Source organism: Alosa pseudoharengus, unplaced genomic scaffold, assembly GCF_046254945.1.
Source record: "Alosa pseudoharengus isolate Yale_2024_CS ecotype anadromous, Long Island Sound unplaced genomic scaffold, YU_APseudo_1.1 YU_APseudo_1.1_scf_12, whole genome shotgun sequence".
In the NCBI taxonomy this organism is placed as follows: domain Eukaryota; kingdom Metazoa; phylum Chordata; class Actinopteri; order Clupeiformes; family Clupeidae; genus Alosa; species Alosa pseudoharengus.
In genome coordinates, this window is record NW_027468587.1 from 17127164 (window position 1) to 17153862 (window position 26699).

General features: G+C 47.0%; 1 protein-coding gene across 1 annotated transcript in view; it reads left to right on the top strand.

The window, feature by feature from the left end:
• The window catches only part of rspo2 (R-spondin 2), a 55618-nt gene extending 33854 nt beyond the window's left edge, over positions 1–21764 (top strand). The window contains exons 5-6 of the mRNA XM_076279448.1: positions 1–41; positions 20162–21764. The exon at positions 1–41 is cut by the window's left edge and continues 148 nt beyond it. Coding sequence (XP_076135563.1) covers positions 1–41; positions 20162–20271 — 151 coding nt within the window. The 3' untranslated portion in view covers positions 20272–21764. The remainder of the gene's footprint in view (positions 42–20161) is intronic.
• The last annotated feature ends 4935 nt before the right edge of the window (positions 21765–26699 follow it).

A 26699-nucleotide genomic window follows, 5' to 3' on the forward strand; every position in this document is an offset into this window, starting at 1 on the left:
GTCCCGCCGCTGCAAAATGTCCATGAGGCACTGCAGGAGAGGTGAGTGTATAAGTGTGTGTGTGTGTGTGTGTGTGTGTGTGTGTGTGTGACTCTGTGTGGGTGTGTCTGTGTCTGTCTTTCTGGGTGTTTGGCATTTTTCCACAATATTGTCACAATACACTCACACTCACAATGCAACTGTCTCAGCTTTCCTCTCTGAGGTCGCATTTGTGTCTGGTTATTGACCAGATGCTCTTGATGCATCCAGAGCGAGTTCTGGAGGCCTAAAGGATTTAGTCTTTGGAAGGAAGTTGTATTTTTCTCTCGTAAAGACATCATTGAATCCCTGACCCCAAGTGATGCCAGTGACTTGCGCTACCAGTCGAGCTTAGGGAGGCATCGTAGAAGGGATTTCCGAACAAGCTTTTGGCAAACGGCATCGATACCCCATCTAACCCCCCCCCCCCCCCCCTCCTCCTTCTGCTCTGAACTTTGTTGTGTGTATCTGCCACTGGAGGTGATGAAAGGTGAAAGAAAAACACTGGCGCGTGTGGCCCTCCTCTCCTCCTCCTCTGTTGGTTTTGTGGGAGACTGGGTCTTGTGTGTCTGGGTCCACAGTGGCATGACAGTTCTGAGCATGAAATATGCCTATTTTCCAGGGCTTCTTGAGTCGACCTCCTGCCTGTGCAGTCACTCCACCACTCCGTTCGCTCACTCGCTCCTTTTTTCCCCCCTCCTCCGCCTCCTGGGGTATGTTTTTTCGGCCTCTCTCTCTCACTCACTCTCCTCGTCTCTGCCCTGTGGAATTCCTCAAAGTATGAAGTGCAGGTTTCCTCAATGGTGCACTCTGTTTCCTCTGCAGTATTTGAGAGTTATTTGCGGTGCGCGCTGCATGTATTTTGACCATTAAATGAGAAGTCAAATGTGGGGGAAAATATTTTCACTGTAAATAGGGCCAAGGAAACATTTTTCATTAAAAAAACTGTTTAGCTTTTCACAGATGGGCCAAACACTCTAATGGAAATAATTACCTCATTCAGAGGAGGATTATCAAGGAGGATACAGTGTGCAATGATAATTTATGTGACTGACTCCCTCTCTCTTATTTCTCTCGTCTCTCTCTTACCGTCTCTCTCGCTCTCTCTCTCTCTCTCTCTCTCTCTCTCTCTCTCTCTCCACAGTAGTGTTATTCTTTTTCCCCTCCTCACCTGAATACATTTTTATTCCGACTGTCCAAGCTAATTTGGCTCAAGGTTAGCAAGAAATAGCACAGACAGGAAATCTGTAATCCAAGCATATATTTTTACTCTCCGCTGTTCAGCAATTTTGAATGTATTTTAGGTGAAGTTAACAGGGACTTGTTAGCTCAACGTGATGCATTAGAAGTCTCTGGTGTCTGCTAGTGTTAGCTTTTCTTTGCTGTGCTCAACATAGAACTCCATCAGAAGATTCCGAGTATTACGGAAAAATGTGTTGGGAATATTCGGAAGTTGTGTAGACAGGCTGGCCGTGGCCTGGTAGTGTGGTGCTGAGTAGGGAAATAAAGTTGAGATAAGCCATGGTCGTCGTCCCCCCATCTCTCAATATTATTTGAGGTCGGGGAGAAGCTCCCTGGATGGATGGAAACTGTGATTATTTGGCACATCCTGTCTCCTCATACCCTCCCCTGGTTTTCTGGGGAAGAGATTTTCCCCCTGTGCTAAATTAGCGCTGCTTGCTTGACCTTTTCCAGAAGTAGTTTATAGTCCTCTTTAATTAAAAGCGAGCATTGAGATGGCTGCTTACTGGCTTCAATTATCTCGTATGAGGTCGCTGATTGGGGGTCTATTGTAAAAGTGGTAATTGAACGCGTAGAATAGCCATTCCTGTCATTGGTCCGTAGAACTCTCTAGAAACTGCATGTCAAGTCTGTTTAAAGAGGCGCCTCACAGGTCAGAGGCTATGGTCATAGGCATTGTTGAACCTGTGCCTGGAAACCCCATGTGCCATGGTAATTGTGATTTTTTTTCTGTCTTTCTTAATTTTTTCTCATTTAACTGTACTTGATTTTTTATATGCTTCGAAAGACTCTTAAATCCAGTAAATAAAATTAAGTCATTTGGCATTATTTAGAGATTGCCACTTTTCAACCAAGCATGACACTGGAGGATGTGAGTACCACTTTGCTGATGTGGAAGCATCCATGCGGTTTGGTCGGAGGGCAGAATTAGGCAAATTTTATGATAAAAATGGAATTGTGTAGCTCATGTGTTGAGTAAAATGTTAGTTGGCTTAGATCTGGCTTTACTGGTCAACAGCTGAGTCTTTTGGCTGAAGCTCCTTCAGGTCCATTTAAAGCAAAAGCCTCATGTAAAAATTCCTCAGAGGTTGACCTCTTAAATTATATCGAATTCCAGGGACTTTAACTGAAGTCTGCGAAGGGTACTTAATTCAGCAGCTTTTCTTCTCAATATAAGAAACTACGTCTAGCAACACAAATAGGATTAGTTGTAGACTATAAACAGTGTGTATGCTTTTCCCTCGTCTTAAGCGTAATTTCACAAATGCACCAGGCAGCGGGCAGACTGGTACGAGAAGTGAGTAGACGTTTAAAGGATAAGGATGGAGGCTGAAGAGAAGGGTTTTTCTGACTTTTTAACCGTAATTCCCTGCTCATACTAGACACCAGTATTTAGCATAAGTATAGGATTACGTAACAGCAGACCCTTGCAGATTGGTATGGATTAAACGGAGACAGGAAATAAGGAGAAAAGTCATCTGGGGGGGGGGGGGTTGTAGATTGAAGGGGGGGGGCTGAGGTTAACATATGATGGTGTGCTATTTATAGCGTTGTTTATTTAATCACTCCACGGCTTCCATTTCTCTGTGTTGAAATAATAACGACGACGTCACTCGCAGATTGGTCCTCGATCAGCTTAATGACGCAGAATGGGGGACAGCGTGCAAATGACCTTTTAGCTCATCCCTCCTGCACAAAGCCTTCAAGACATCTGGACATCAGCGCCCCTGAGGACAAGTCTGTATGACAATCTGCAAGTACTTATCTTACCAAGAGACACGCAGCAAGGGGAGGAGGAGGATGGAGACGATGACGCTGACATCTCCCCATACCTATTATCCAATCTCTGGGAACTGAAAAATTTAGGGTCATTTGGTGATGATAGGTCGTAGATCACCCAACAGCCAGTCCAGTTGCATTGTGGCTGTTAAGAGCATGTAAGGGGGGACCCCTCCTGTCCTTGTGTTAAGTGTCTTCCCTGGGTGGGCCGCTGACGTTTGCTGTAAACAGCGTGTGCTCAGGGGAGTTCCCCACCACCCACCCCGTCAGCTTATGCGCCCACAGTGGACCTCCACAAATCACCGCTACGCTCCCCAGTCGTCCTCAACAAACACCCAATCTCTGGTCGTAGGGTGTGTGGAGAAATAGACATCTCATAGACTCTCTCTCTTTCCCACTTTTTCACACACACACACACACACACACACACACACACACACACACACACACATGCACCCTCTCTCACACACACACACATAAAACACAGCCCAAACTCGGGCGTGATAAATCATGTCTTGAAGACACGCGCACACACACATCGGTGGTTCCACGTGGAGGGCATAACTCTGGAGACTCTCCCCGAACCCAAGTGCTGTCAGCGGAGTCACTGGTTCACAAACAGACATGTGACAGGCCCTCCACCACAGCCTCCTCAGGCCTCCACCTCCACAGTCTCCACCAGCCTCCACTGCCTCCTCCTCAGGCCTCCACCTCCACAGTCTCCACCAGCCTCCACTGCCTCCTCCTCAGGCCTCCACCTCCACAGTCTCCACCAGGCCCCACTGCCTCCTCCTCCTCCACCTCCTCCTCCTCCTCCACCTCCTCCTCCTCCTCAGCCTCCACCTCCTCCTCAGCCTTCACCTCCTCCCGTCACCACTTAAAAAATAATCATTTCTCCCTTCCTCTCTTCCTTTTTTCTTTGCCTCTCTCTCTTTCTCTTCCTAACCCACAAACGGTCGTGTACATGTTGTGTACATGTCAATAATATTAAATGTTGTATAAACAACTTAGAATGTTATTGCCTCAAAATGCCTCCTTAATCTTCAAGTAATGCCCTGATGTTGGATTTAGGGCGATTGAGGTTATACACAAACACGCTATTGAGACTCATTGGCTAATTTTCCTCTGGTAGCAAAGCTGCTTTCAGGTTCTCAGACAGCAGAAAAGTGGTGCAGCTAAGTCATGCAGAACAGTGTGTGTGTGTGTGTGTGTGTGTGTGTGTGTGTGTGTGTGTGTGTGTGTGTGTGTGTGTGTGTGTGTGTGTGTGTGTGTGTGTGTGTGTACGTGTACATGTGTGTGTGTGTGTGTGTGTGTGTGTGTGTGTGTGTGTGTGTGTACGTGTACATGTGTGTGTGTGTGTGTGTGTGTGTGTGTGTGTGTGTGTGTGTGTGCACGCGCTTCTCTGTGTGTGAGAGAGTTTTTTGGGTGAGAGTACATATGTGCATATGTGAGAGTGGCTGTGTGTACCTGTACATTGGTAGGTGTGTATGCACCTTTGTGTGTGTGTGTGTGTGTGTGTGTGTGTGTGTGTGTTTCCATGTGTGTGTGTGTGTGTGTGTATGTGTATGTTCATGCATGCATGCATGTGTGTGTGTGTGTGTGTGTGTGTGTTTGAGTGTGTGTGGCCCAGTAGGTTATGCTAATCCCTCGCACAAGAACTTGTGTGTAGATGAGCAAGGGGGCCTGTGCAGGCACCATGGAGACGGGCATGGGGCCGCCGTGAGACGCTGAGAGGAGCACACTTTGCTCCTAATGATTTTCAATGGTCATTGGATTAAGTACCTCTGCCCTGGGCAAAATGAGCCCTGTGTGGGGCTATCGATTTCCCATCTCGGTAACAGGAGAAACATCTGCTATCCTCCCATCAGTCTCGCCTCTTCTGTTCTCCCAGTTAAGGGCCCATCTGAAGGACCTGTAAATCCCAGGTCTCTCTCTCTCTCTCTCGCTCTCTCTCTCTCTCCTCATATCTCTTTCTCTCTCTCTCTCTCACCTCCACACTGGCCAAGCACTCTCCAGTCGAGGCTAAACGTAATCCGTCTTAGCACAACTTTTCCCTTTTCCCGGTGGCAGCTTGCTTTGGGTTACGTTACCACATTAGTTTCACACCGAATTCTCCGTGTCTGCATCTGAGCTTGGGCAGAGTCATGTGTCCTTTTTTTTCTGAGATGGAGATAAAATAATGAGACGTGAGACTCTCTAAGATCAAACCCGTCTTTTCAGATACAGGCCAACAGCTTGATTACCGGGTAGAGATGTGTTGTATTTGAAGATAGAGATTATGCCTGAGTCAACAGGAGCACGGATCAATACAGGTGTACCTGCAGGAAGATTGATCTCCTATCATCTAGTTTCTCAGAGGCAGTAAAAGATCCCATTTACTGCTTTATGGGATGCCTCCATTGGGCTATTTTAAGATTTCAGTTGCCTCTATTTTCCTTCGACTTATGTTGTTAAAGTGGTGTGCCATGTTGTGTGATATTTATGTGTTCCCAGTCAGTAGGGAGGAAAAATAGACAAGGTGGTGGCGATGGTGGTGGTGGTGGTGGCGATGGTGGTGGTGTTGTGTGTGGGGGGGGGGGGGGGTGCGTCTGGCTTGCCAGTCAGAGTTGTTCTGGGCGAGAGTGCCCTCCACTGATCTCTTTCAATTACAACACCCCTCCCCCTGCCCAAACCGCCCGGCACGTCCAAATCCGCCACTGAGCCTGAGCCTGGCTGTCTCTCTCCCCACGCTGCACAGAGTGCTGCAGTGTTTGTGCCAGGGCTAATGCACACACACACACACACACAAGCACCTCCCCAAAAGAAGACATATTCGCTTCTTATGGAGCATGCTCTCGCTTTCTCAGCCCTCCGCAAGAGAGAGAGAAAGAGAGAGAGAGAGAGAGAAGAGGAACACCCGGGCCACATCCAAACCAAGCAACAAGCTGCCATTTCGTTCTTGCCACCCCTGTGAGCCAGCTCTCTTGGACACACGTCAAGGAAGGTGTCTGTGTGTGTATATGTGTGTGTGTGTGTGTGTGTGAGGGTGTGTGTGTGTGTGAGGGTGAGGGGCTGGTGGTGGGGGAGTACGTGACTGTTTTTATTTAATCATTATTTAGACTCTTCTTGGCCACGCTCTCCCCCCTCCCTCTTTCAGACATGTAGCCATTTCTGTTGACACTGCTCCACTGGTAGCAATGAAGGTGATGATGACGATGATGCCCACAGACAACCTACCAATGTGGCGAAAAGCATGGTGCCATTGTGACCATAAATAAAAAACGGGTGATCCCACACCCCCCAACCCCCTTGCCTGGCTGGTTAAGGCTGGATATTCCCAGCAATCTGGTAGCGACCCACTAATATCCTCCAGACACAATCCCACACAGGCTGGTATTCCACGGCGGTCCTCAACGGAGCGTTCCCGCCAGTGGGAGGTGGGAGGCCAGGAGTCGGGAGTCGGCACCGGAGCGCTTTCCCAGGCCCGAGCGGGGGTTGCTCACTAATTGGCTGCCGGCGAGTCGGAGTGATTATGCACGCCCCGGGCCTCGAGCCGTAGCCTGTTGTGACTGTTGTGCCGATGGACTAATCTTCATTTAATTAGCCGGCTCGGCAGGGCCGACACGGTAGCCACGGCCGCTGACTCCCCCGGGGGCACCGCATCTCAGCCTTGGATGGCCGCACTCGGGCTGGCCACTGTCCATCAGACGGCCCGTGAGCGCTTGTGGCGCAGCGCGAGCTAGTAAAATTAGCCCAGTCAGTCTTGTGTACAGGAGAGTCTTTTTCTAATTATTAGGAACATTGAAGAGGTCTCGGCCCGCAACACGTTGTTCTATTTTCTACACCCGAAACCAGGAGAAAAGTAATTTAGATTTTTTTCCAGCTGAAGACACTTCGAGCGGAATTATGGCTTCAGATGTAGGGGAAAAGACAATTTTATCACTTGGAGAATGATTTCAAGACAACAGATATTTAAATGAATCCTAGACTCAAGTCCGGGCTTTTCAAAATATGGATAAGCATTTCAATACAGTGACTTAAATGTTCACATGTTGCGATTTTGTGGAGGCATTTATTAAAAGTGATGGACATTACAACCAAATTGGTTTCAAGAACTTTAAGCTTAACTCCACATTGTGTCACGGAAAGTCAAAGCATCCCTCCAGAGGCTGATGAAAGACCGCTCAGCTACAACCAGTACATTCACACTGTCAAACACAACAAACACACTGGCGTCTCAGAGCACAAGTTAAACAGCACAAGTTACAGAAAGAAGTGAGGCTCTTTGAAGTGAGCCCTGCTATCGATCGTCATGTTTACCCATTATCATTTTCGTGTCTTATTCCATAAATGGTTTCAGGCTGTGTATTGGGAAGGGGAAACAGACATCCCAGAGAATTACACAGAGGGGGATTGAGTTTGCTGCTTATATCTTTTGAGCTCCGGAGAACTGATTGGGGGCTTTTAGACTTTATCCACTGGCAGAGCGGATGGCGTCCAGTTACGGGAAATCAACCCTTCGCCCCCTACCCAACCCCCCCCCTCCCCCCTTTTTAACTTGAGCTTAAATGAATCCACTGGTCATTTCCCCTGACCCAAGTGGGAGAGACCGGTCGGTCGGATTCAGCCAGCGAGTGTGGGATGATGGGCTTGGGAGAGGGTGTGTGTCAACGGGTCCTACGCCGGAAGATTCTGGGAAAAATTACCGCTTGGACCTGGCGATCAAGTGAACTCTTACAATTACTCTACACGCATGCACACACACACACACACACACACACGAACACACACACACATACACACACACACACATGCTAGTGCACCAAGACAAGAGCTGGAGGAATTCTAGCAGTTGGCATGCAGCATGCTGTGGTGACACGCACTAAAAGGGAGATGCGCAAGTGAAACCTCGTTATGTGTTCCACTCCTTCCCTCCATCCAGATATCAGATCTGCAGAATCACACTCCTAATGGCCACATTGCAGTTATGTGTACTTATCTGCACTTATCTCACCTCAAGCAACTTCTGAAATGGACAGCGGTTTGATTACTAAGCGCCGCTGTCCCGTCCCAGGAGCTAGCCAGCCACGCGGCCGCCTCCTCCTGATCCGATTTCATTAGTAACCCCACACTGTGTAATTATGAAAGTGAGTTTTATTTCTTGATTTTTTTCTCGGTGTGACAGGAGGCATTAATCATTACATCCCTCAACCTGAGAGCTATCAGCCGTTTAGGAGCCGCCTTTTATGACCGAACGGCCTTTCGACTGTGTTAAATCTTCCACATGGGCAGAAAGTCATTACCAGTAGTCCCTGGTCCTTCACTCTGTGTGTGTGTGTGTGTGTGTGTGTGTGTGTGTGTGTGTGTGTGTGTGTGTGTGTGTGTGTGTGTGTGTGTGTGTGTGAAAGAGAGAGAGTGTGCATGTGTGTTTTCAAAGCCATGGTTACATTCCTTGTGGGGGGGGTGTGGGAGTCTCTGATTAACTCCCCACAAAGTGCCCTGCTCCCTGACCAAAATAAATATGGCCGCTGTCATTCTGTCAGCAACTGTCTTCAGAGAGCAATATTTGAAACACCCCATGATCCCGCTGGCTTTTATATGGAGAATCCATCGTCATACCACAGGCATGCGCCATAAACATGTGGAGTCCTTTGGAGCAGTGGAGGTGGTGGTGGGGTGGGTAGGTGGGTGGAGTGGACGGGGGTGCAAAAGAAAGAGGCGGAGGTTATTAGAAGTCTGGAGTTCCGCCACCACTACCACACTCGGCGTCATTGTGATCTGGCTTTCTCTGACCGGGAATTTATTTTTAACCTCATTATTTTTTTTTTCTAATCTTTTTTTTTTTGTATTTCTCTATTTTTTTTTTTTTTAAAGTCAGACCTTAAATGAGTTTTACTGAACGAGTGCAGCGATGGAGGAACTGGACATGTGCAGTCAGTTGTCCAGAGATATTCCAATAAAGGGGGAAGTGTTGTCGCATGAACGTCAGATGGTGAGAAGTGGGTAGAAGGATGGATAAATAGACAGGGAGATGGAGACAGAGAGAGGGGGGGGTGTTGATTGATTGCCATTGAAACCTATTAAATTATTGATTTATTGATCTACTAATTGATTGATTGATTTTTGAAAATGGAAAGACCCAAAGACCTCTATATGCTACCACATACTCTCTCTCTCTCTCTCTCTCTCTCTCTCTCTCTCTCTCACACGCACACACACACAAACACACACACACTCTCACACAGTTCAAGTGACTGAAGGAGTACACAGCACAGAGAGTGAAATAAACAAACAATTATCCACACACACACACACACACACATCTAGAGAAAGAACAAAGTTCCAACATCACATAGATCCAAAGAACAAGCAACAGAGCACACCCTTGCACACCAACACACAAGCACATATTTCATCTGTGTGTGCGTTCATTCACACAACAAAGGCCACCAAAGGCATGGTGAGTTGATGCCCAGTACACAAAGCACAGAGACCAGACTGTAGAGGGGACAATGTGTTGGCTGAGGATCTCTTTCCATGCAACACTTTTTTTTTCTTCCTCTTTTTTCTTTGCGGAAGGGTACTGGCATGCCCCAAACCGCCCTCTTGAGTGGCAACGCTGTGTGCAGAGGGGGTGACGAGGCACATCTGGACACCAGTTGGTTCAGCACAGCCATCAGAAACCCCCTTCCCTTTCTTTCCCTCGCCCTTTCTCTCTCTCTCTCTCTCCCTCTCTCTCTGTCTCCACCCCTTCTCCCCCCCTCTCATTTACTCATTCTCTCTCTTCCTCCCTCTCTCTCTTTCTCTCCTTGCTGCCGGGCATCTTTATAGAGACATCACAGGTTGTAATCAGAGCCTGATGAACCAGCAGAGGCTGTGGCTTCTGACCCTCTCATGTCGAGAAGAGTGGACCGAGGAAACAGACACCCAGACACAACAAAATGAGTCGTGTGTGTGTGAGTGTGTTTCTGCATGTTTTGAGTGTGCCAGTGTGTACTTGCTTGGGTTTATAAATAGGCATAGATCAGAGACAAAGCGAAGCAGTGAGTAGGGGCCTGCATATTTGTACACACACACACACACACACACACATAGACACATGCGCACACATACACACACACACACACACACACACTGTTTATGCGCTTTCCTTCATTTGAGAGGAAATTCACTTTCGTGACTTAGGAGAAAACCTTGGGCTTAAGGGAGATCTTGAACACTAAACTCATCAACTGGCCACAATTTCTGTAGTGCCGTAGCACCGCAGCCCCTAAAGGGGAATTACACCTGGATGTTAGCAGAGTCCCCCGATGGGCCCCGTCTTAGGGTAAGAAGCATCCCCCCGAGGGCTTGCGGCACAGGGGCCCGATCCCCACCGGATCGGATGGAGCTTTGCGGTAAGACAGGGGAGATTGGGTCACTTGCATTCCACTCCACGTTGTTCTTAACTCGAGCACACACACTATGAGATCTCTCCCTGTTGCCTGCTCCCAGCGAAATTCTCAAGTCTACTTTAGACTAGGTGAGACCTTGAAATCACTCCCCCCAAATTACACGGTAATCAAATAAGGTTAAAAAAAACACACACACACACACACACACACACACAGACACACACGGAGCATACTCTCATACACATTCACCCACAGGAAAAATGGTGGAAATGTTTGCCATATGTGAAGTAAGCTCCATATTTGTCCTAGAGGAATTTGTGTGTGTGTGTGTTTGTGTTTGGGAGTGATCAAACACAGCCGTGGCCAGGAGAGCAGGTCTTTGGTGGCTCGTTGGCCCCTGTTGAAGCTGTGAAGGATAAAAGCCGTCAGGTTCACTCAGGCATTAGGATGAGTGGCGTGGTATGGAACCACAGTGGGATTGCCCGGAGGTCTCTCGCTTTGCCGTCAAAAAATGACAGTCTCGCGGGACCTTCTGAAAAAGCCCTTTCATATTCTTTCTCCTTCCTCCATCTTTTCTTCCGGTTTCCCACCTGACTCCTGATGGATCGATTTTCTAGCATGTCTCAAACAAGGACAGTAACGTTTCATTTCCAACGTCTATTGGGGCCAAGTGAAAGACACAGATACAAAGTACAACAAATAGGCAGAAAAAAGAAGCCTGAAAGTTGAGAGAGGACGTGAGGTAGAGTAAAAAGAAGGAACGTGTGTGTGTGTGTGTGTGTGTGTGTGTGTGTGTGTGTGTGTGTGTGTGTGTTTATGAGTGAGTGAAAGAGGGAGAGAGAGAAGGGGAAGAGAAAAGAGATGGAAAGAAAGCAGGCTGAGCCATGACTCCTGTGACTTCAGCCGTTTCACAGAGATTTGTGTCCGGTTTAAGGACTAAGCCGTTCTGATTTGCCATCCTCCTCCCCCAAAACCCCTTGCCCCTGGCCCCAGCCTACCCCCCACACCACCCTCCCCCTCCCCTCTCCTCTCCTCCACCTCAGGAAAAGAGCAGCTAGGGGTTCGCAGATCCGAGGGGAGATTTCCTCCTCTGGTTTCTCCCGTTGGGGTAGAGGGATGAAGGGGGCTTGGGTAGAAATGAGAACGAAAGACGGCATCATGCACCACAATTTCCTCTTACATCCCCTTCAACCCCCCACCCCCCACTACCCCCCCCCCCACCCCCCACCCCCCTTGAGGTACCCAGGGGGGCCTGTGGGGCAAGAAGGCCAGGGAGCGCTGGGGTGAGTGGAGAAGAAACGTGAAGAGGTATTGAAACACTACAGAGATGTAAACACTACAGAGGAGGGCGGGACTGGCCGCTTTTCCTCCCAGAATACAGAAGCTTTAACTTGGCAGTATATGGCAAAAACAACCGCTGGATGCTCCCGGGGTTTGGGACAGGAGTGTATGTGTGTGTGTGCTGTGTTTTTATCTGTATGTTTGTGTGTGTGTGTGTGTGTGTGTGTGTGTGTTTATCTGTATGCGTGTGTGTTTGCTGTCCTGCGGTTTGGGACAGGAATACAGTATATCTCCCACTGTGCAGTGCAGTGTGAGTGTGTGTGTGTGTGTCTATCACTGTGTGAGTGTTTACCAGATGACTTTTCGGTGATATCACACCAAGTTTATCATGGTTACCCTCCATCTTTGTGACAGTGTCTCGCTCCTTGTCTGCACAAAGAGAGAGGAGAGGAGAGGAGAGGAGAGGAGAGAAGTGGATTCACGCGCTCTAAGCTGTAAGACGGCGTCAGCCCCTGCTGGTCCACAGCCAGGGCACAGTGCGCCCTAATGACTCACACTGATCCAGCCGAGGCCTCCAGTGCTGCTCCCTCTTATAACCGCTGCCCTCAATGCTAATCCCCAGCTCCATATACACCGCCACCCTGCACTCTTAACACCACTGGGGCATTTAATACTGCTAATGGAGCACACATGTTTCATCAAGGAGGTTAATGGCGGTATGAGAAGGTCACGTCTTTGCCTGAGATTAACTGCAATTTGTGTACAAATATCTGCACGAGTTTCGCAAGGGGAGGCTATTTGTGTGGTGATAAAATGCCCAAGCTCACTCGCAGTTCCACGAAGCATAGAATTGAATCGGAAAGTAAGTCGATTTTCGTAGTCTAGCTGGAGAAATCCGAGTAAAAAAAAAAAAAAAAACCTTGTGTCACAAATGCGTTAAACCACATTTGCAAGCCATTTGTCTTTTCATCAGACCACATATTATACTTGTTATGAACAATCAGCAATAAATCATGAACTAATTTTCTAGCACATACATCTCAGTGACCTCTTCAGCTGTGCACAGCGGGGCAAGGACATGAGTAATTGGACCACTGAATGCAGGAAACAGTCCCTACTCGCAATTCTCAGCATATCATTCCACTTTTATATTTCGGCGCGGAGCAGATGTGGAAGTCCATCTGATGGAGATGAAAGGCTCCCATTTGAGATGTGACTTGGAGATTGCGGCGTCCAAAACGGAACCAGAGCACCCCCGGTTCTCTCCGGCTGACGTTTAAGCGTAATTGACATCTGCCGTAAGGATCGCAGCGCAGGATGATGAATTTGTAGGATTCCAGGATGCCCTTGATCTTTTCAAATTGAGCCCTCCTCTTTTAGCCTTTCACCCAGCCCTCCTGCTCTGTTACAGGAAGGTATGGAGTGAGCGGACCCCCCCCCCCCCCCCCCCAAAACACACACACAAACACACAACCATATTACATACCATCACACAGATACAGAAAACACATCCATACACACACAACCAAACAAACGTCCCTCTCCCAGTGACATCAGAAATAGCTTTGGGGTTGGGGCCCCCTCTTTGATAAAGCTGGCAGCTTTTTATGTGCTTCATCAGAAATGAAACATAACATTTAGCCAGTAATTAAACTCCACTACAGCTAATTACCCCTCATTTTCAGAGGGACAGAGAGCAGGAGAGAGACAGAGAGAGAGAGAGAAGGATCTATGTACTTATACACAGATGTGCTGCGAGTGAGTCAGCCTGGGGAAGAGATAGGAGACCGCAGATTCAGCGTCTTTTCTCTTCTTCTCTCCCTCCTCTTTTTCTCTTTCGACATCTGCCCCTGGGGGTTTGTGGTTGCAGGCATATCATGCAGCACACTGCCTTGGCCTCGTGACGCGGCCACGGTGACACCAGCGCATTTGTGAATGTGTGTGTGTGCGTGTGTGTGTGTCTGTCTGTCTTGTCTGTCTGTGTGTGAGTCCACATGCGTGCATGCTTGCCTGTGTGCGTTCCTTTACAACAAACTACAGGGCCAAAACAACTTAGGCCAACAAGCCACTGCTGTCAGATGCAAGGGTGTGGACCTGCAAACTAAACTGTAGTAGAGAGAGAGAATAACATGCACAGCTGACCACTGTGAAAAAAGACCTACACAAAGAGGAATGGAAAGAAGACAAGAGACAGAGAGGGGAAGAGCGACTCAAAACAGAGAGCTCAACTTTTACGGTGTCCGGCAGCCCGTGGGGAACCCAGACGGTTTTAGCTCCTTCTCACTCTCGGCCAGACCGGCGTCATGGCAGCAGCCATGTTACAGAGGAGCCCTGGAGGACATCTGCTGAAGACATACTGTACAGCGGCAGCACTGCTGCCTCGGCCAAGATTGATGCTCATGGTGATAAATACCAACAGCCGCCGCTACGGCCGTTTCAGTCCATCAGCAACCTCCAACCCCCCCACCCCCCACCCCACCTGCACCCAAATAAAAAAAAACACACACACACATCCACACACTGTCATGTGTCATGGAGTGTCAAAAAAACGACACCGGACGGATTAATCAGGCGTTCATCGTGTTTTTCGGGTACTCCGCAGGGCTAAAAACACGCTAATCTTCCGGCCGTCTTGGGTATTCGCTTCTATTTAACGTCAGCGGTAGACGAGCTTCAAAGGCCTGGCCCAGTGGACCAACCTGCCCGCTTAATCTCTGCCATTTCCATAGACGAGAAAATAATGAGTCTCCTAATCCTAACATTAGCTTTTTAAATCGGAATGCATATGTTTTAAATCATCCTCGCTAAGCAGCTCGGTGATTGTAAGCAGAGCAATAGGGCAATGGTGGAGAGAGGGAGGAAGGGATGAGGAGGAGGGAAGGAGGGAGGGAAAGATAGAGAGAGTGGGAGAAGAGAGGAGAGTAGCAGAGAGAAAGGTACGATCCAGAGAAATCTTGTTAGGCTAAGTGACGCTGTGCAGAAGAGCGTCTTGTTGGCCAGTTGACAAGATGGGACTTCTTCTCATAAAGAATTGTCTCAACTGGGTGAGAGGATTTTTTTTCATCTTTTGTTCTTTCTTTTTTCTCAGTGCAGACTCATCCATTTCTCTGTCTTACTTTGATGTTCTCCATTTCTCTCTCTCACTCACACACACACACACACACACACATACACGCACGCGCACACACACTTATGCAGATACACCCATTACAATGACAATGCTTTGGAAATGTAGCCCATATCTCTTCATCCTCCATCTCCTCTTCCTTGCACGACCAACATTAACTGAGTGACTCAGGCTGAGTCAGAGATATTAGGTGAAGATGCACTTCCAATAAAAAATGACTCTCTGAAATTGACAGACTTTGCCAAATCACACACAGAAACACACACACACACACACACACACACACACACACACACACATCCACACACAGAAACAGTCCTATATTGTGTTGCTGTGTCATGCACACAGATATGGACACATAAACTCCACGCCACGCCGGAAAGTGTGTGTGTGTGTGTGTGTGTGTGTGTGTGTGTGTGTGTGTGAAAGGGGGAGAGAGAGTGGAACTGGCTGCTGCGTCAGAGCGCTCTCCTTCGCGGTATTATAAATGTATGTGTGAGGAGGGGCCTTAATGGCAGCTAATCCAATTTCTGCCACTGAAATCAAATCTCTCTGGCGCCAGCGCGCCTCTCCTTTGCTCACAAATAATGCGCTTTTCGCTTTTGAGTGTCTAAGAGTGTGTGTCTATGACTCTCTCTGTGTGTGTGTGTTTATGATAATTATGTGGTAGATTAGCCAAAAAATACCCTTCTTAAGAACAGCTCCTAGCAGGCTTTACCGTTCCCAAGTTGCTCTCCTGATGCTCTAAAATCGCCATTCGATTTTCTTTCCCTTTTTTCACGGAAGGAGACAGTGATTAATACTAATCGTCGGCCGTGTGAAAGATGAGAATGTGTTTGGCTGAAGGGAGTTTTGGCGATGGGGCCATTTGCTTTCCTTCTCTCTTTTCTCTCTCTCTCTCGCTCTCTCTCTCTCCGGTCCTCCCATAATGCCTTTCCTGAGGTCAGCCATCGATTAGCCGGTACCGCAGGCCCGGCATGATCAGATTAGAGCCTCCGATTCCTGAGCGAGTTGAGTCGGACTGCAGGGATGAAGTCACTTGGGCTGCCCCCCCCCCCCCAACTGCTCATTTCTCCTATTCATTAGGTCATGCCCTCGCCAATCACAAACCTTCTCCACACACACACACAGACACACACACACACACACACACGCACACAGGGTTTCAGCTCTGGTCTGTTACTGTCGAGTAACAATCCAACACCCTGGTGGGACGGGCTTGTGTCCCTGGGGGAGGGATGCTCGATGCTGAAGAGGAAGAAGAGATGCTATATGGAGCCCCTTCAGTGCGCTGCTGTGGCGCGTCAAATCAAATCAGTGAGCTCATCAAACACTCAGCTGAGAGAACACCTCTCTAGGGTGTGCTTCCCCAACCTCCCCACCACAGGTGCACTTTGGCCCAGGGGCCTGAGTCTTCATTTCATTTGAAGTCATTAGAAATAAACAAAACAGAAACACAAAACAACAAAATGCACACACACACATATACACAAGCAAAATAGTAGGGTAGGATTGTGTGCCTTGCTTTTTGTGTGTGCGTATACCTGATTAAGCTGTCATTTTGCCTGCTCTCTATGGTCAGGCCTCAAACACCGTATTGTCGTGACACGAAGCAAGATTTAGCGTGGGTCTCAGAGAAAAATATACTATTATTCTGTCCTGCTCAAACATATTAATCTTGAGCCGTGAATTCCCTCCCCTGTGGTCTTCTGCAAATGCAAAGATTGGATTAGTAACAGACTCGCTTTTTCTCACACTCGCATAACGACTTTTAAAGCCATTCATCTCCTTGGGATATGCTCGAAGAAAAACAAGAAAAAGAAGGTAGATGGCACCGAGAAAGTTGAGTTGGAGAGCGTAAGGAAAACACCATAAAATTCCTTTAATGAGATAGAAAAACTGAAACTCGCGTAAAAGGGGTCCAGCATCTTGTGAGAGGCACTGTTTCTTTTCACGCGGAGAGACGAGAGTTTTACTAGGCATGTGGCATAAACAGGTATAGAGAAGGGGAGAGGGGCTAGGAGGGGGGGAAAAAGAGAAAGTGATGGATCACAATGAAAGTGTGGTGGATTGCACGGTCAGTGGAGGTCAGGGAGGAGCTGCCGCCCCAGTGCATGCAGGGATGTTTAATCTTACGCTGCCAGGTGCGTTGGCAGCTGATAAGATTGTGTGTGGCAGAGGAAGGGTTCGAGAAGCATTTCTCAGAACGAGTCAGATGATGAAGATGTACAGAAAGAGAGAGAGAGAGAGAGTCGTGCTCACACCCAGACAGTGTACTTTCTGTACATCTCTTCTGTAAATCACATACTTACAAAGATATAGTGCTCTCGTGCCAAACGCTGTGTAATTCAGCACAAATAGCCAGATGGAGATCTGGACAAAGACACGCTAGCTTCCACACATGCACATGCGTACACACATTACCTCCCTCACACAGCGCCTGTTGCCAAGTGAACATTTAGAAATGTTTCCCCCCGTGGCCATATGAGGAAAAGCAGTCTCTCTTCTGCCTGCACATTTGCTTACAAACATGCCATATTGTGGTGACTGTGACATTGGTGTTTTTTAAACTTGTATTACAACACATATAGGCCAGACAAGACACACACAAACACAAGCGTGCGCACACACACACACATATACACACACATTTTCCGCTTCTAATTAGCTGATATGTTGTTTCTCTCCATCTTTGTTTATTTGTTTTGCCCTGAAAATGATTTTAACATTAACAGTTTTGGCAGATGCTTTGGCAGTGCTATTTTTATCGAACTTCAAAGGGAAAGCCATGTCAGTGAAATCACGGTGAATTACACCGTAACGTCAAAACTGATGAAACAGATTAAGAAAATGAAGCATCCCATGAGATAAAAAGTTCCTCTTCCATTTTGCCTGCATGCTGTAACTCAAGCTTCGCCGCAAACAACAAGCAAAAGACAAAGAGAATAATGTATGCACTCGTTTGCGGGTCTGTATCAGAAGTTGCACAGTTATCTGGCACTGTCCTATCTGTGCAAATGTGATTTACTATGGGCTTTCACAGCCAAGCAGATCCATAAGCAAAAACAGCATTGTGTTTACAAGCTTCATTCATCTAGATGGCAAGCACAATCAGAGAGCCAAACGTACTCAACCTACGCCCCTGTGCATTGAATCACATGCAAGCTAGGCAAGCCAGGGTATCATTTTGACTTGCAGTCTGAGGCTCTGGGCAGCTCAGGAAACGGCGTTCACTTGGTTTGGGTTGCCCTCTAGCTGTCGGTTTTAAGTACTTAGGTAAAATATAATCTGTATGTTTGCTGGCACAAACTCTGTTGGCCACAGCGTTACCGCCTGCGATTCATTTGAGCTTGTGCATTTCATAACAGCATTTATCGGGTGCTTTAACAGATTAGCCTATAAGCATGATGGGTATCTTTGAGATCAGAAAACAAGCTGAGGCATATTAGGACATTCTTTGCTGCTTCATTATCAATTACCCTTAAGACTATTGGCGCTTTAAAATAACTTGATGTAGTATTATCATTTAAGTGTTGTATTTTTTTTTTTTTAACACATTTGTATAACTGCAAAATCTGGAGTGAGCCAGAATACATTTGTTCACACTGCCAACTTGTTGCCATAAATAGAAATATTTTATAAGAAGACAGAATATTGTTATAATGGGTCGAGAGGAGGCAGGGATGTGGGACTTTTGCCTGGTATAGCTGGTTTTTTAGTACAGAGCACTAAGCTTTATAGCCGTCAAGCGTAATCCATCTTGAGTTGATTGCATTGAAGGCCTTGTTTATGAAGTGCATAGCAACACTGTTTCGAATGAACATGAGTCCCTTTTAAATGCCAATTAGAGAAGGGAAGTGCACGCGGTCTAGATGGAGGAGTACGCCGCTGCCGTGTTCATGCAGTCATAACCTCATGGTGGCTCGGTGGCGAAATCGAAAGTGACATTTACCAAAAGAGTTCAGTGACTTTCCTTCCTTTGTTGGAAATTGCCCTCCGAAGCAATGAGAAGCTGTCGGAGGGGGAGGTGACATTGTGCCTGGTGTGCAACTGAGTCTTGGACCGGTCACAGATCCCACCAAAAAACTGAGCCAACGTGCGAACGCAACAAAAATGTTTTTTTTTTTTTTTTGCTACACCGCTGTGGCATGTCAAATTGTTTGGACCATAAGATTTTTTTTTTTAATGTCCAGGTCTAGAAATAGCAGCGATTGGACTAATTGCAGGAAATTGTGCTTGGAGCGGCCATGTGAAACTGTTCATTTGTTTCCCCCGTCGCTACCTTAAAAGTGCAGAGAAAGACAGAAAAAAACACACACATGCACACACACACACACACACACACACACATCTACGGGACCTATTTTTCATGATTGTTTCCATTTGAGAAAATCATTTTTTAAGAGGAATTTACAGTGTGGTGCTGAGAGCAGCACTTAAGCTCCCGGGTACGCCAGAGCCACGAGTTAGGGGCCAATTTTAGATAAAGTCTCCACACATTACGAAAAAACCCCACCTCACTTTCCCATGCTAAATGACCTGAACAAGTGCAATAATAAGACTTTGAGCCAGGCCCCACAAAGGCTTAATGTGGGGAGATCGTTTTCGGGCCGCTCCTTTTTCCCCCCCTTTGGCATTTCCCCCCCACAAACCTTCTCAGTGGTAATCATAGCGCGGGCCCTTGTTTCTTGGTGTGCCAGCACGGGGTCCAGATAGCATCTCCTCGTCCAAGCCTGACTCGCTCTCCCTCCCTCGCCCTTCAGGTTTGCGTGCAATTTAGGTGATACAAGAAACACGCAAACTTGTGTGCATGTTTGCATGCAAACACACACACACACACACACACACACACACACACACACACACACACACACACACACACACACACACACACACAGTTTATACAGATCTTTTGCCGTTGTTCTGATTCTTTGACCTTTCGTCTGAACTTGTCTGCACTGGGCGTCCCAGTTCGCTGCCAACCTGGACATTGTACACCATGCTTTCCCAGGGTGCTTTGCACAGCACTCATACACCTGGGCTATATTAACCTCAGAGTGAAAGGACAGCCTTAGCATGGAAATACTGTTATGCAATTTCCTTTCTCCCAACAACGTTCGCCCTGATTGTGTGTGTGTGTGTGTGTGTCTTATGTGCTATTGCAATAAGTTAATGCATGAAATGCGGGTGAAAAAAGGGTTCATTCTGGCAGGGGAACCTGCCAAAGTTAATATACCGGCGTGAGTGCCAACTCTGAATAATTCAGCATTAAAAGACTATTTCAAAAGTTTGATGTTTTCCTCTCTCTCTCTTTTTCTCTCACCCGCACACACACATGCAGGTCCGAAGACTCGAAAAGAACCAAAGAAGAAGAACAAGCAGAGGCTTCGATTCCGGGCTCAGAACCAGCACAGCGACCACCTGGCTTCACTGCGGGCCAGTAGCCCATGAGGACTGAGACCAGCCTGCCACCCCCCAAAACTCAAAGCTGCTATCTGCTGCTCCTCACTAACACACACACACACACACACACACACACACACACACACACACACACACACACACTTTCACACATTCACACACAAACACCCCATCACCCCACCAAACACAACCTCACTGTCATTCACACACTCAGTTCCCTTCTCTCTCTCTCTCTCTCTCTCTCTCTCTCTCTCCCCCACCCTCTCTCTCAATCACACACACACACACACACAGATGCTCACATGTATACTTACTGTACACATAGGTACTCTGCACATGCTCACATGTCTCCATATCTCTCTCTTTCTCTCTTTTTCCTCTCTCTGTACCTTCTGCTGCTTGTTCATGTGCCAGTGACACATCCCCTTGACCTTTCACCTCCCCCTCTGTGACATCACAGAACTCCGCAGCAGTTCTTCCCTTTCTGCTCACATCTCATTGGTGTCTGAGGTGGACGAGAGGAGGACAAAAAAAGACTGAGGTGTATTTTAAAGAAAACTACAAAAGAAAAGATGTTCTAATAATATTCTAAAAAAAGGAAAGCAGGAGGACTGGATGGACATGAATCGCAGTTGAATGTTGGCCGGGTGGGACATGGACGAAGGAAGCAAAGGCAAATGATTCAGACAGCGAGAGAGAGAGAGAGAGGAGGAGGAGGGAAAGAATGAGGATGGAGATCTTCGACAGTGAACGACAAAAAATGGGAGAACTGTTGAAAGGATCGACTGAATGACCTGAAACAATAAAAACAGAGACTTGTGTATATTTATGTCAAATGGAACCTTTGTTTTTCCTGATGGAGATGGCGAGTGTTAGAAAAATGCCTTTTCTCGGTTGATTATGTACATTTTTGAGAGTAATGGTAACTATTGTACCATGCATAGTTGCAAAGTATTTTATTCTCAGCACAAAATGTTTACGTCAAGACCGCTTTATGCTTTAAAACTGTATATTATGGATAAAGAAATTTAGTTCGACTAGCATGGCCACACACACCTGTACATAGTGGGTGAGTTTGTCTAATAATAAAAACCTATTACTGTATTTTCAGTATTGACTCCTTCAAGGTTCTATGTGTTAGAAAAACTTACTACCCAGCTACCGATAAGAAAAAAAAAAGATGCAAAACATGCAAAAACATAGCCAACACCTAGCTATTACATTTATTATATGGTATATATTTGATTTATTTATTGATTCTTTTTTGTACTTTTTTGTGTTTGGTGACAATTCATTTTTGTCTCTGTTACTGTTACACTCTGTGCTGAAATATTCTTTGAAGACCTTATAACAATACAATTATCTTCAAAAAAGTGCAAACTTTTGGTTGTGTCTTGGTATCTACTGTTTTGGGAGAAAATCTGTTGTATCTTTAAGTCAACTTTCATTGAGATTAATGTCAGCTTAGTCAGCCGTATAGTGCTTTAGAGTCAATATCAATGCCACAGCAGACCCAGTATATTCAGTAGTCTTGAAATGAATATGTGTAAATGTTCTATTAAAAACAAATTCAATTTCAAGTTACATTGATTCTACTTTCCAGTGTATATTTCCAAGTTCATCAAAGTAGACCAGCACCACAGGTCTCTCTGTGCTCATATTGATAGATCCAATAAAAATCAACAGTAGGAGTTTGTGTACAAAAATACAATTCCATCATTCTTTGGTCTTTTAGGAAGTGGGAAATATATTACATAATTATTTTTACAATATTACAACACCACATTACTGTAGACAGATCCACTGCTGTGATGTCACTCACTATATGAGTGCTTTCAGTCATTCAGACGTAAGCAAGTCTGCCTGAGCACAAGATGAAAGATGGTGTGGATGTCATCTTTGGTCTGCACAGAGAGGAACTGTGCATCACTTTCCATGACTAAACCCTCACTGCCAAGATGGTCAGCCCATGCTGTGGACTGGTGGCCTCTACACACGTGCATGCACGCACACACACAGACATTAACACCAGGCCATTCATTGAGACCTTTTGTGTGTAACACAGCACATCGCTATTCATTTTCATGGTCAACGTAAAATGAAAAATACACACACACTCACACACATAGACGTGTACACTCATATTCCCCGTTGGTAAAACGTCTGCTGGCTTGCCAGTGAGGGTTTAACGCGAGTCACGGCCAATTAGCCCCGAGATGCTTACTGTATAATCACTGCTCTTTTAAAAATCGGGCCGCCTGATCTGCCAGATAGCTTATGGATGCACGGTAGCAAATGAATCAACTGGTGTCCTATATATCATTCTCTGAGACTCCGACCACAAGCTTCCTGGTCCTGCTAATCCAGTGAAAGTCAGACCGAATCTTTCCAGAAGGGGCTGAAGTTATGGGTGTGAGAATGTGGAGACAGAGCTCTCGTCATGTGGGTCAACTTTCAGACCTAGTGTCAGGTGGATAGTAAAGATAGGTATGGAGCATCCTCTGGTGAGCCTGTCACAGCCACTTGAAGATGGGGAAAGGATGATTTACTGTCATGGAAGATGTCGTTATGGTGTACCCACTCACTTTAAAAAATGTTCTGGTCTGCTTGGGGGGGGGGGGGGGGGAAGTGGACATGATATATTTCTCCAACATCTTTGCACATCTTGGAAGCACGTCCAGGCGATGGCAATAAAGTCTGTACGCAGCAAACGCAAATGTAAACTTACTTACTGAAGGCGTGTAAAATCCATCTGCTGTTGGTTAGGAGTTAATGAACTATTTGCAGATGTCATCTCCCTGGGCCAGACTGTCACCGACCATACCAGACTGGGGATTAACTATTAAAGAGGAACTACCTTGAAGTGGATTCATTAAAAAGGAGACCACCAACACCACTAGAACACGACAACTGCAGCAGAGAGGGAAATGGCACATAGCAGTGGAGGACTACTCTCTCACTTGTGCCCATCTGCGATCTCTTGAATCTGAAATGAAGCTCCATCGTACTTTCTCTCTCTCTTTGCCTTTATTTGCCCATTTCAATTCTGAGATTTATTCTGATCTTCCCAGGCTGGTTCTCTCTCTTCCCCTTCCATCTCTTCCTCTGTGTGGGATAGGCTCTGATTGGCGGTCAGAACGTCAGATGAGAAATCAGAAGGTAGTGTTCCTGTTCCCTGCTGCGATTCCCCCAGACCTGTTTCCATCACCAAAACCACTTCTGTAAATGCAGAGTTATAAAGGACTCCATCGTGGAAGTTTTTTTTTTCTTCCTCTTCTTGACTGTGTACATTTGTGTGTGTTTGTGTGTGAATGTGAATGTGTGTGTGTGTGTGTACTTGTGTCATATGTGTAGGCCACGATCTCCCGGCTGAGGTTGAAGCTTCCTTTTTAATCTGATGAGTGCGTTTTCATTAGCTTGATTCAGTCCTATTATTAAGACGCGCATCAAAGACAGAACCGATGAAACCACAGAGAGGAAGTGTGCGGCGGAGAAGCGGCCCGAACAGACGGAGAGACGCACTGCTTTCATTGGCCCTCTATACCCTCTGATCAGCCATTGAAGCACTCAGCACTGTACTCCCACTGCCTGAATGACACATTCGTTCCGAAAAGGCAGATGGCGGAGTTATGGAAGTTATGACATCGTTGAGGTTAATAACTTATCCCCGGCGACAATAAACGTTGAAATAATTTGCTGTTTTCAATAACTGCATAATTGGGACATTCGGTTGCCCTCCGAAAGCTGGGGGGAAAATGTGTAGTCATTAGCACTGAATACTGCCGAATGTGACTTCTGGCACCGATCTCTCTTTTTAAATGGAGTTGATATGCACAATGCACACCATACTCTCGGGGTTAGGGGCCAAAAGAGACTATTGTACTCCGCACATTTACCATATGTCAGCCATCAAGATCCAGCATACGCAAGGTTACCGGGAGGCAACATAAGCGCATGTCTGTCCTGAAAGTCGGGCAACATTTCTGTAGTAATTGCTAATCGTATCCGGAGACCATTTCCCCTCCTTTTTTTTCCGTGCAGATTGGCTTCATTAGGCGAAAGTTGCTAAGTAACACGTTTATAACTCATATAAATAAAAACGTTGGTAAATGCTAATCGTGTGTGACCGTTTTTTTTTCTTTCTTCCTCTCTCTCTCAGCTTCTTGGGAAGACAAAGTCGATGGGAAATTGAAATGGACAGAGCATGGTAATGACACCACCACCCATGTGTGAGTTCAGTTCAGCTTGAGCATGGCTAAACCAAGGCAGGGATTTGAGGCATTTGTGAAAATGAACACAAGGACCCCCCCTACTGTGCACAAGTTCCCTCTGTGATCCCATCTTACCTGGCATACACAGGGAGTCTGTACAGACCTGTGTAACATTGAACCAATAGTGCGCAGCTGTTGCGTATGTTGATTTCAGTGAAAGATGTGCCAAGATGCGGAGAGAAAAAATTATATTTATGAGCCAATATCTTTTCTTTTGTCTCTCCGATTACGTTATGGCAGGTGTAATGTTAAACCACTGGGAAAGTATTTTCGGGTAAGCTGGTGTGAGGTTTCAAGAAAGCTCTCAAGATCTCCTTTCAAATGTTCCCCGTATTTTTTTCTTTCCTTCTTTCTTTCACAGTCATCTTTATTTTTCCTTATTCCCTTCTCTCTTTCATTGCCATTCTTCCTTTCTTTCTCTTTAACATCAAATTATTTTTAATGCATTTTCATCTTCCCCATTTCCCCTTCCCCCCCTTTCTCACACTATCCACCCATCCGTGGCAGTGACTGCCTTCCACAGGCACCGGTTGACCACCACCACTGCCACCAGACCGGCCAGGGTTCTGTTTCATGTCAACGGGCCTCCGCTTCCCCCATAGCTCCCCAGAGGGCTTGAGGTCTCGTAATCACGACAGAGGTCAGATCCAGACTAAACCGCAAGATCACCGCCACCCACCCACCCACCTCAGGCCCAGGCTGGGGCAGAACAGACGGAGAGGAGAGCGGGCCCAGGGAGTCTGGACTCGAGTCCAGGGGAGATCTCCCCACACATGGTCCTTATAAGTCTGTGCTGAACTGTATCGTTAAAACACATTAGCCATTCCTCACGGAGTCCTGACGTCCCTTTATGGCAGGACAGTGTACTGTTGACACGACGATTGGCTGACAATTTGGAGGCAGCTGGTGGGGATGTAATGAAAAAAAAAATCCACTATGATTAGGTTGTTCCAATCCCTCTCCTCTGGCAACAGTCCTCCATTTATTGAATTTTTATATGAGTCTAGTAGCCACATTACCAAAGGTTTCAAGGGAGAATTAATCAAAAACAGGCCTTATTAAAACACGTACGGAGCGCTCATATTGAAAGCAATATGACCAGCAAGGGCCCAAAAGGGGCGATTTCTGTTCTGTGGCTGACACCGTGGCCCCTGGAGGCCGTGGAGACATTATTCTGCTACAGAGGATTGGGGGCCGAGCTTAAGGGCCTTCCAGGGGAGCGCTTGACTGCTACCATGAGCAGCGGCAAGGGGCTCAGGCACAAAGGAGGTGAAGGTGTGTAGGAGTGTAGGTGCAGTGGGGGGTAAGGGGAGAGCCTCACAGCCCTGGAATGTTTCACCCCCCCCCCCTCCACACACACACTCTCCATACCACCCCACCACCTCCCCTACAACAAAACAGACCTCTGTGGGGTGAGTCCTACCTCAACCCGCTACCTCCACTCCTCTCCTCTCCTCTTGGAGGTGGTCTGCTGGAGGAAGGAAAAAAAGAAACTTCACTTTCTCCACTATGGGAGAAGGGCGGGGGGGGGGGCACATTACATGCACAAACACAATAAACACCTTGTTTGCTTGTTTCCTCTCTCCAGCCAGGAGGGTGTCTGCGGGTAGATGTGGACCATCCACCCCTGTCTGGAGCCGCCAATGCAGCGGGGTGGCACGCTGCACTCTTTCTCTCTCTCTCTCTCTCTTTCCCTCTCTCTCTCTTTCCCTCTCTGGGACCACAATTCTCTCGCTTCGCCAGCACCATTGTGGCTCCAGCCCTGTTGCGGCTGCCGCCAGTTTCTGTCTGGCGTGCCATGCTGTGTGCTTGGGTGCACTTCCCCCTGTCCCGTCTCACCTTGGTGAAAGGTCTGAGAGCATTGACAGCACCCCTCCTGCGTTTGCCACTCTGACTGACGAGGAGGTCTCTCGGGGTCCGCTGCGCTAGTAGATTTCCTCTCTGTGCCGGTCAAGCTCTCTGTGCTCCAATGCTCTTTTGACTAGAGGCACAATAAACATGCTCTGCTTGGATGGTGTCATGCTATGTCCATGGCTGCTTGCTAGCAGCAGAATGATCTGTGCTGCACTAACTGTTAATATGAGGAGACATGGAGGCTCTGTGAGCATTAGCCAAGACATTTCACTACGTAGCTGATGCATGTTATTGTTTCTCTAGTAAAAACTGCTCAAGAAATATTTAACAGAC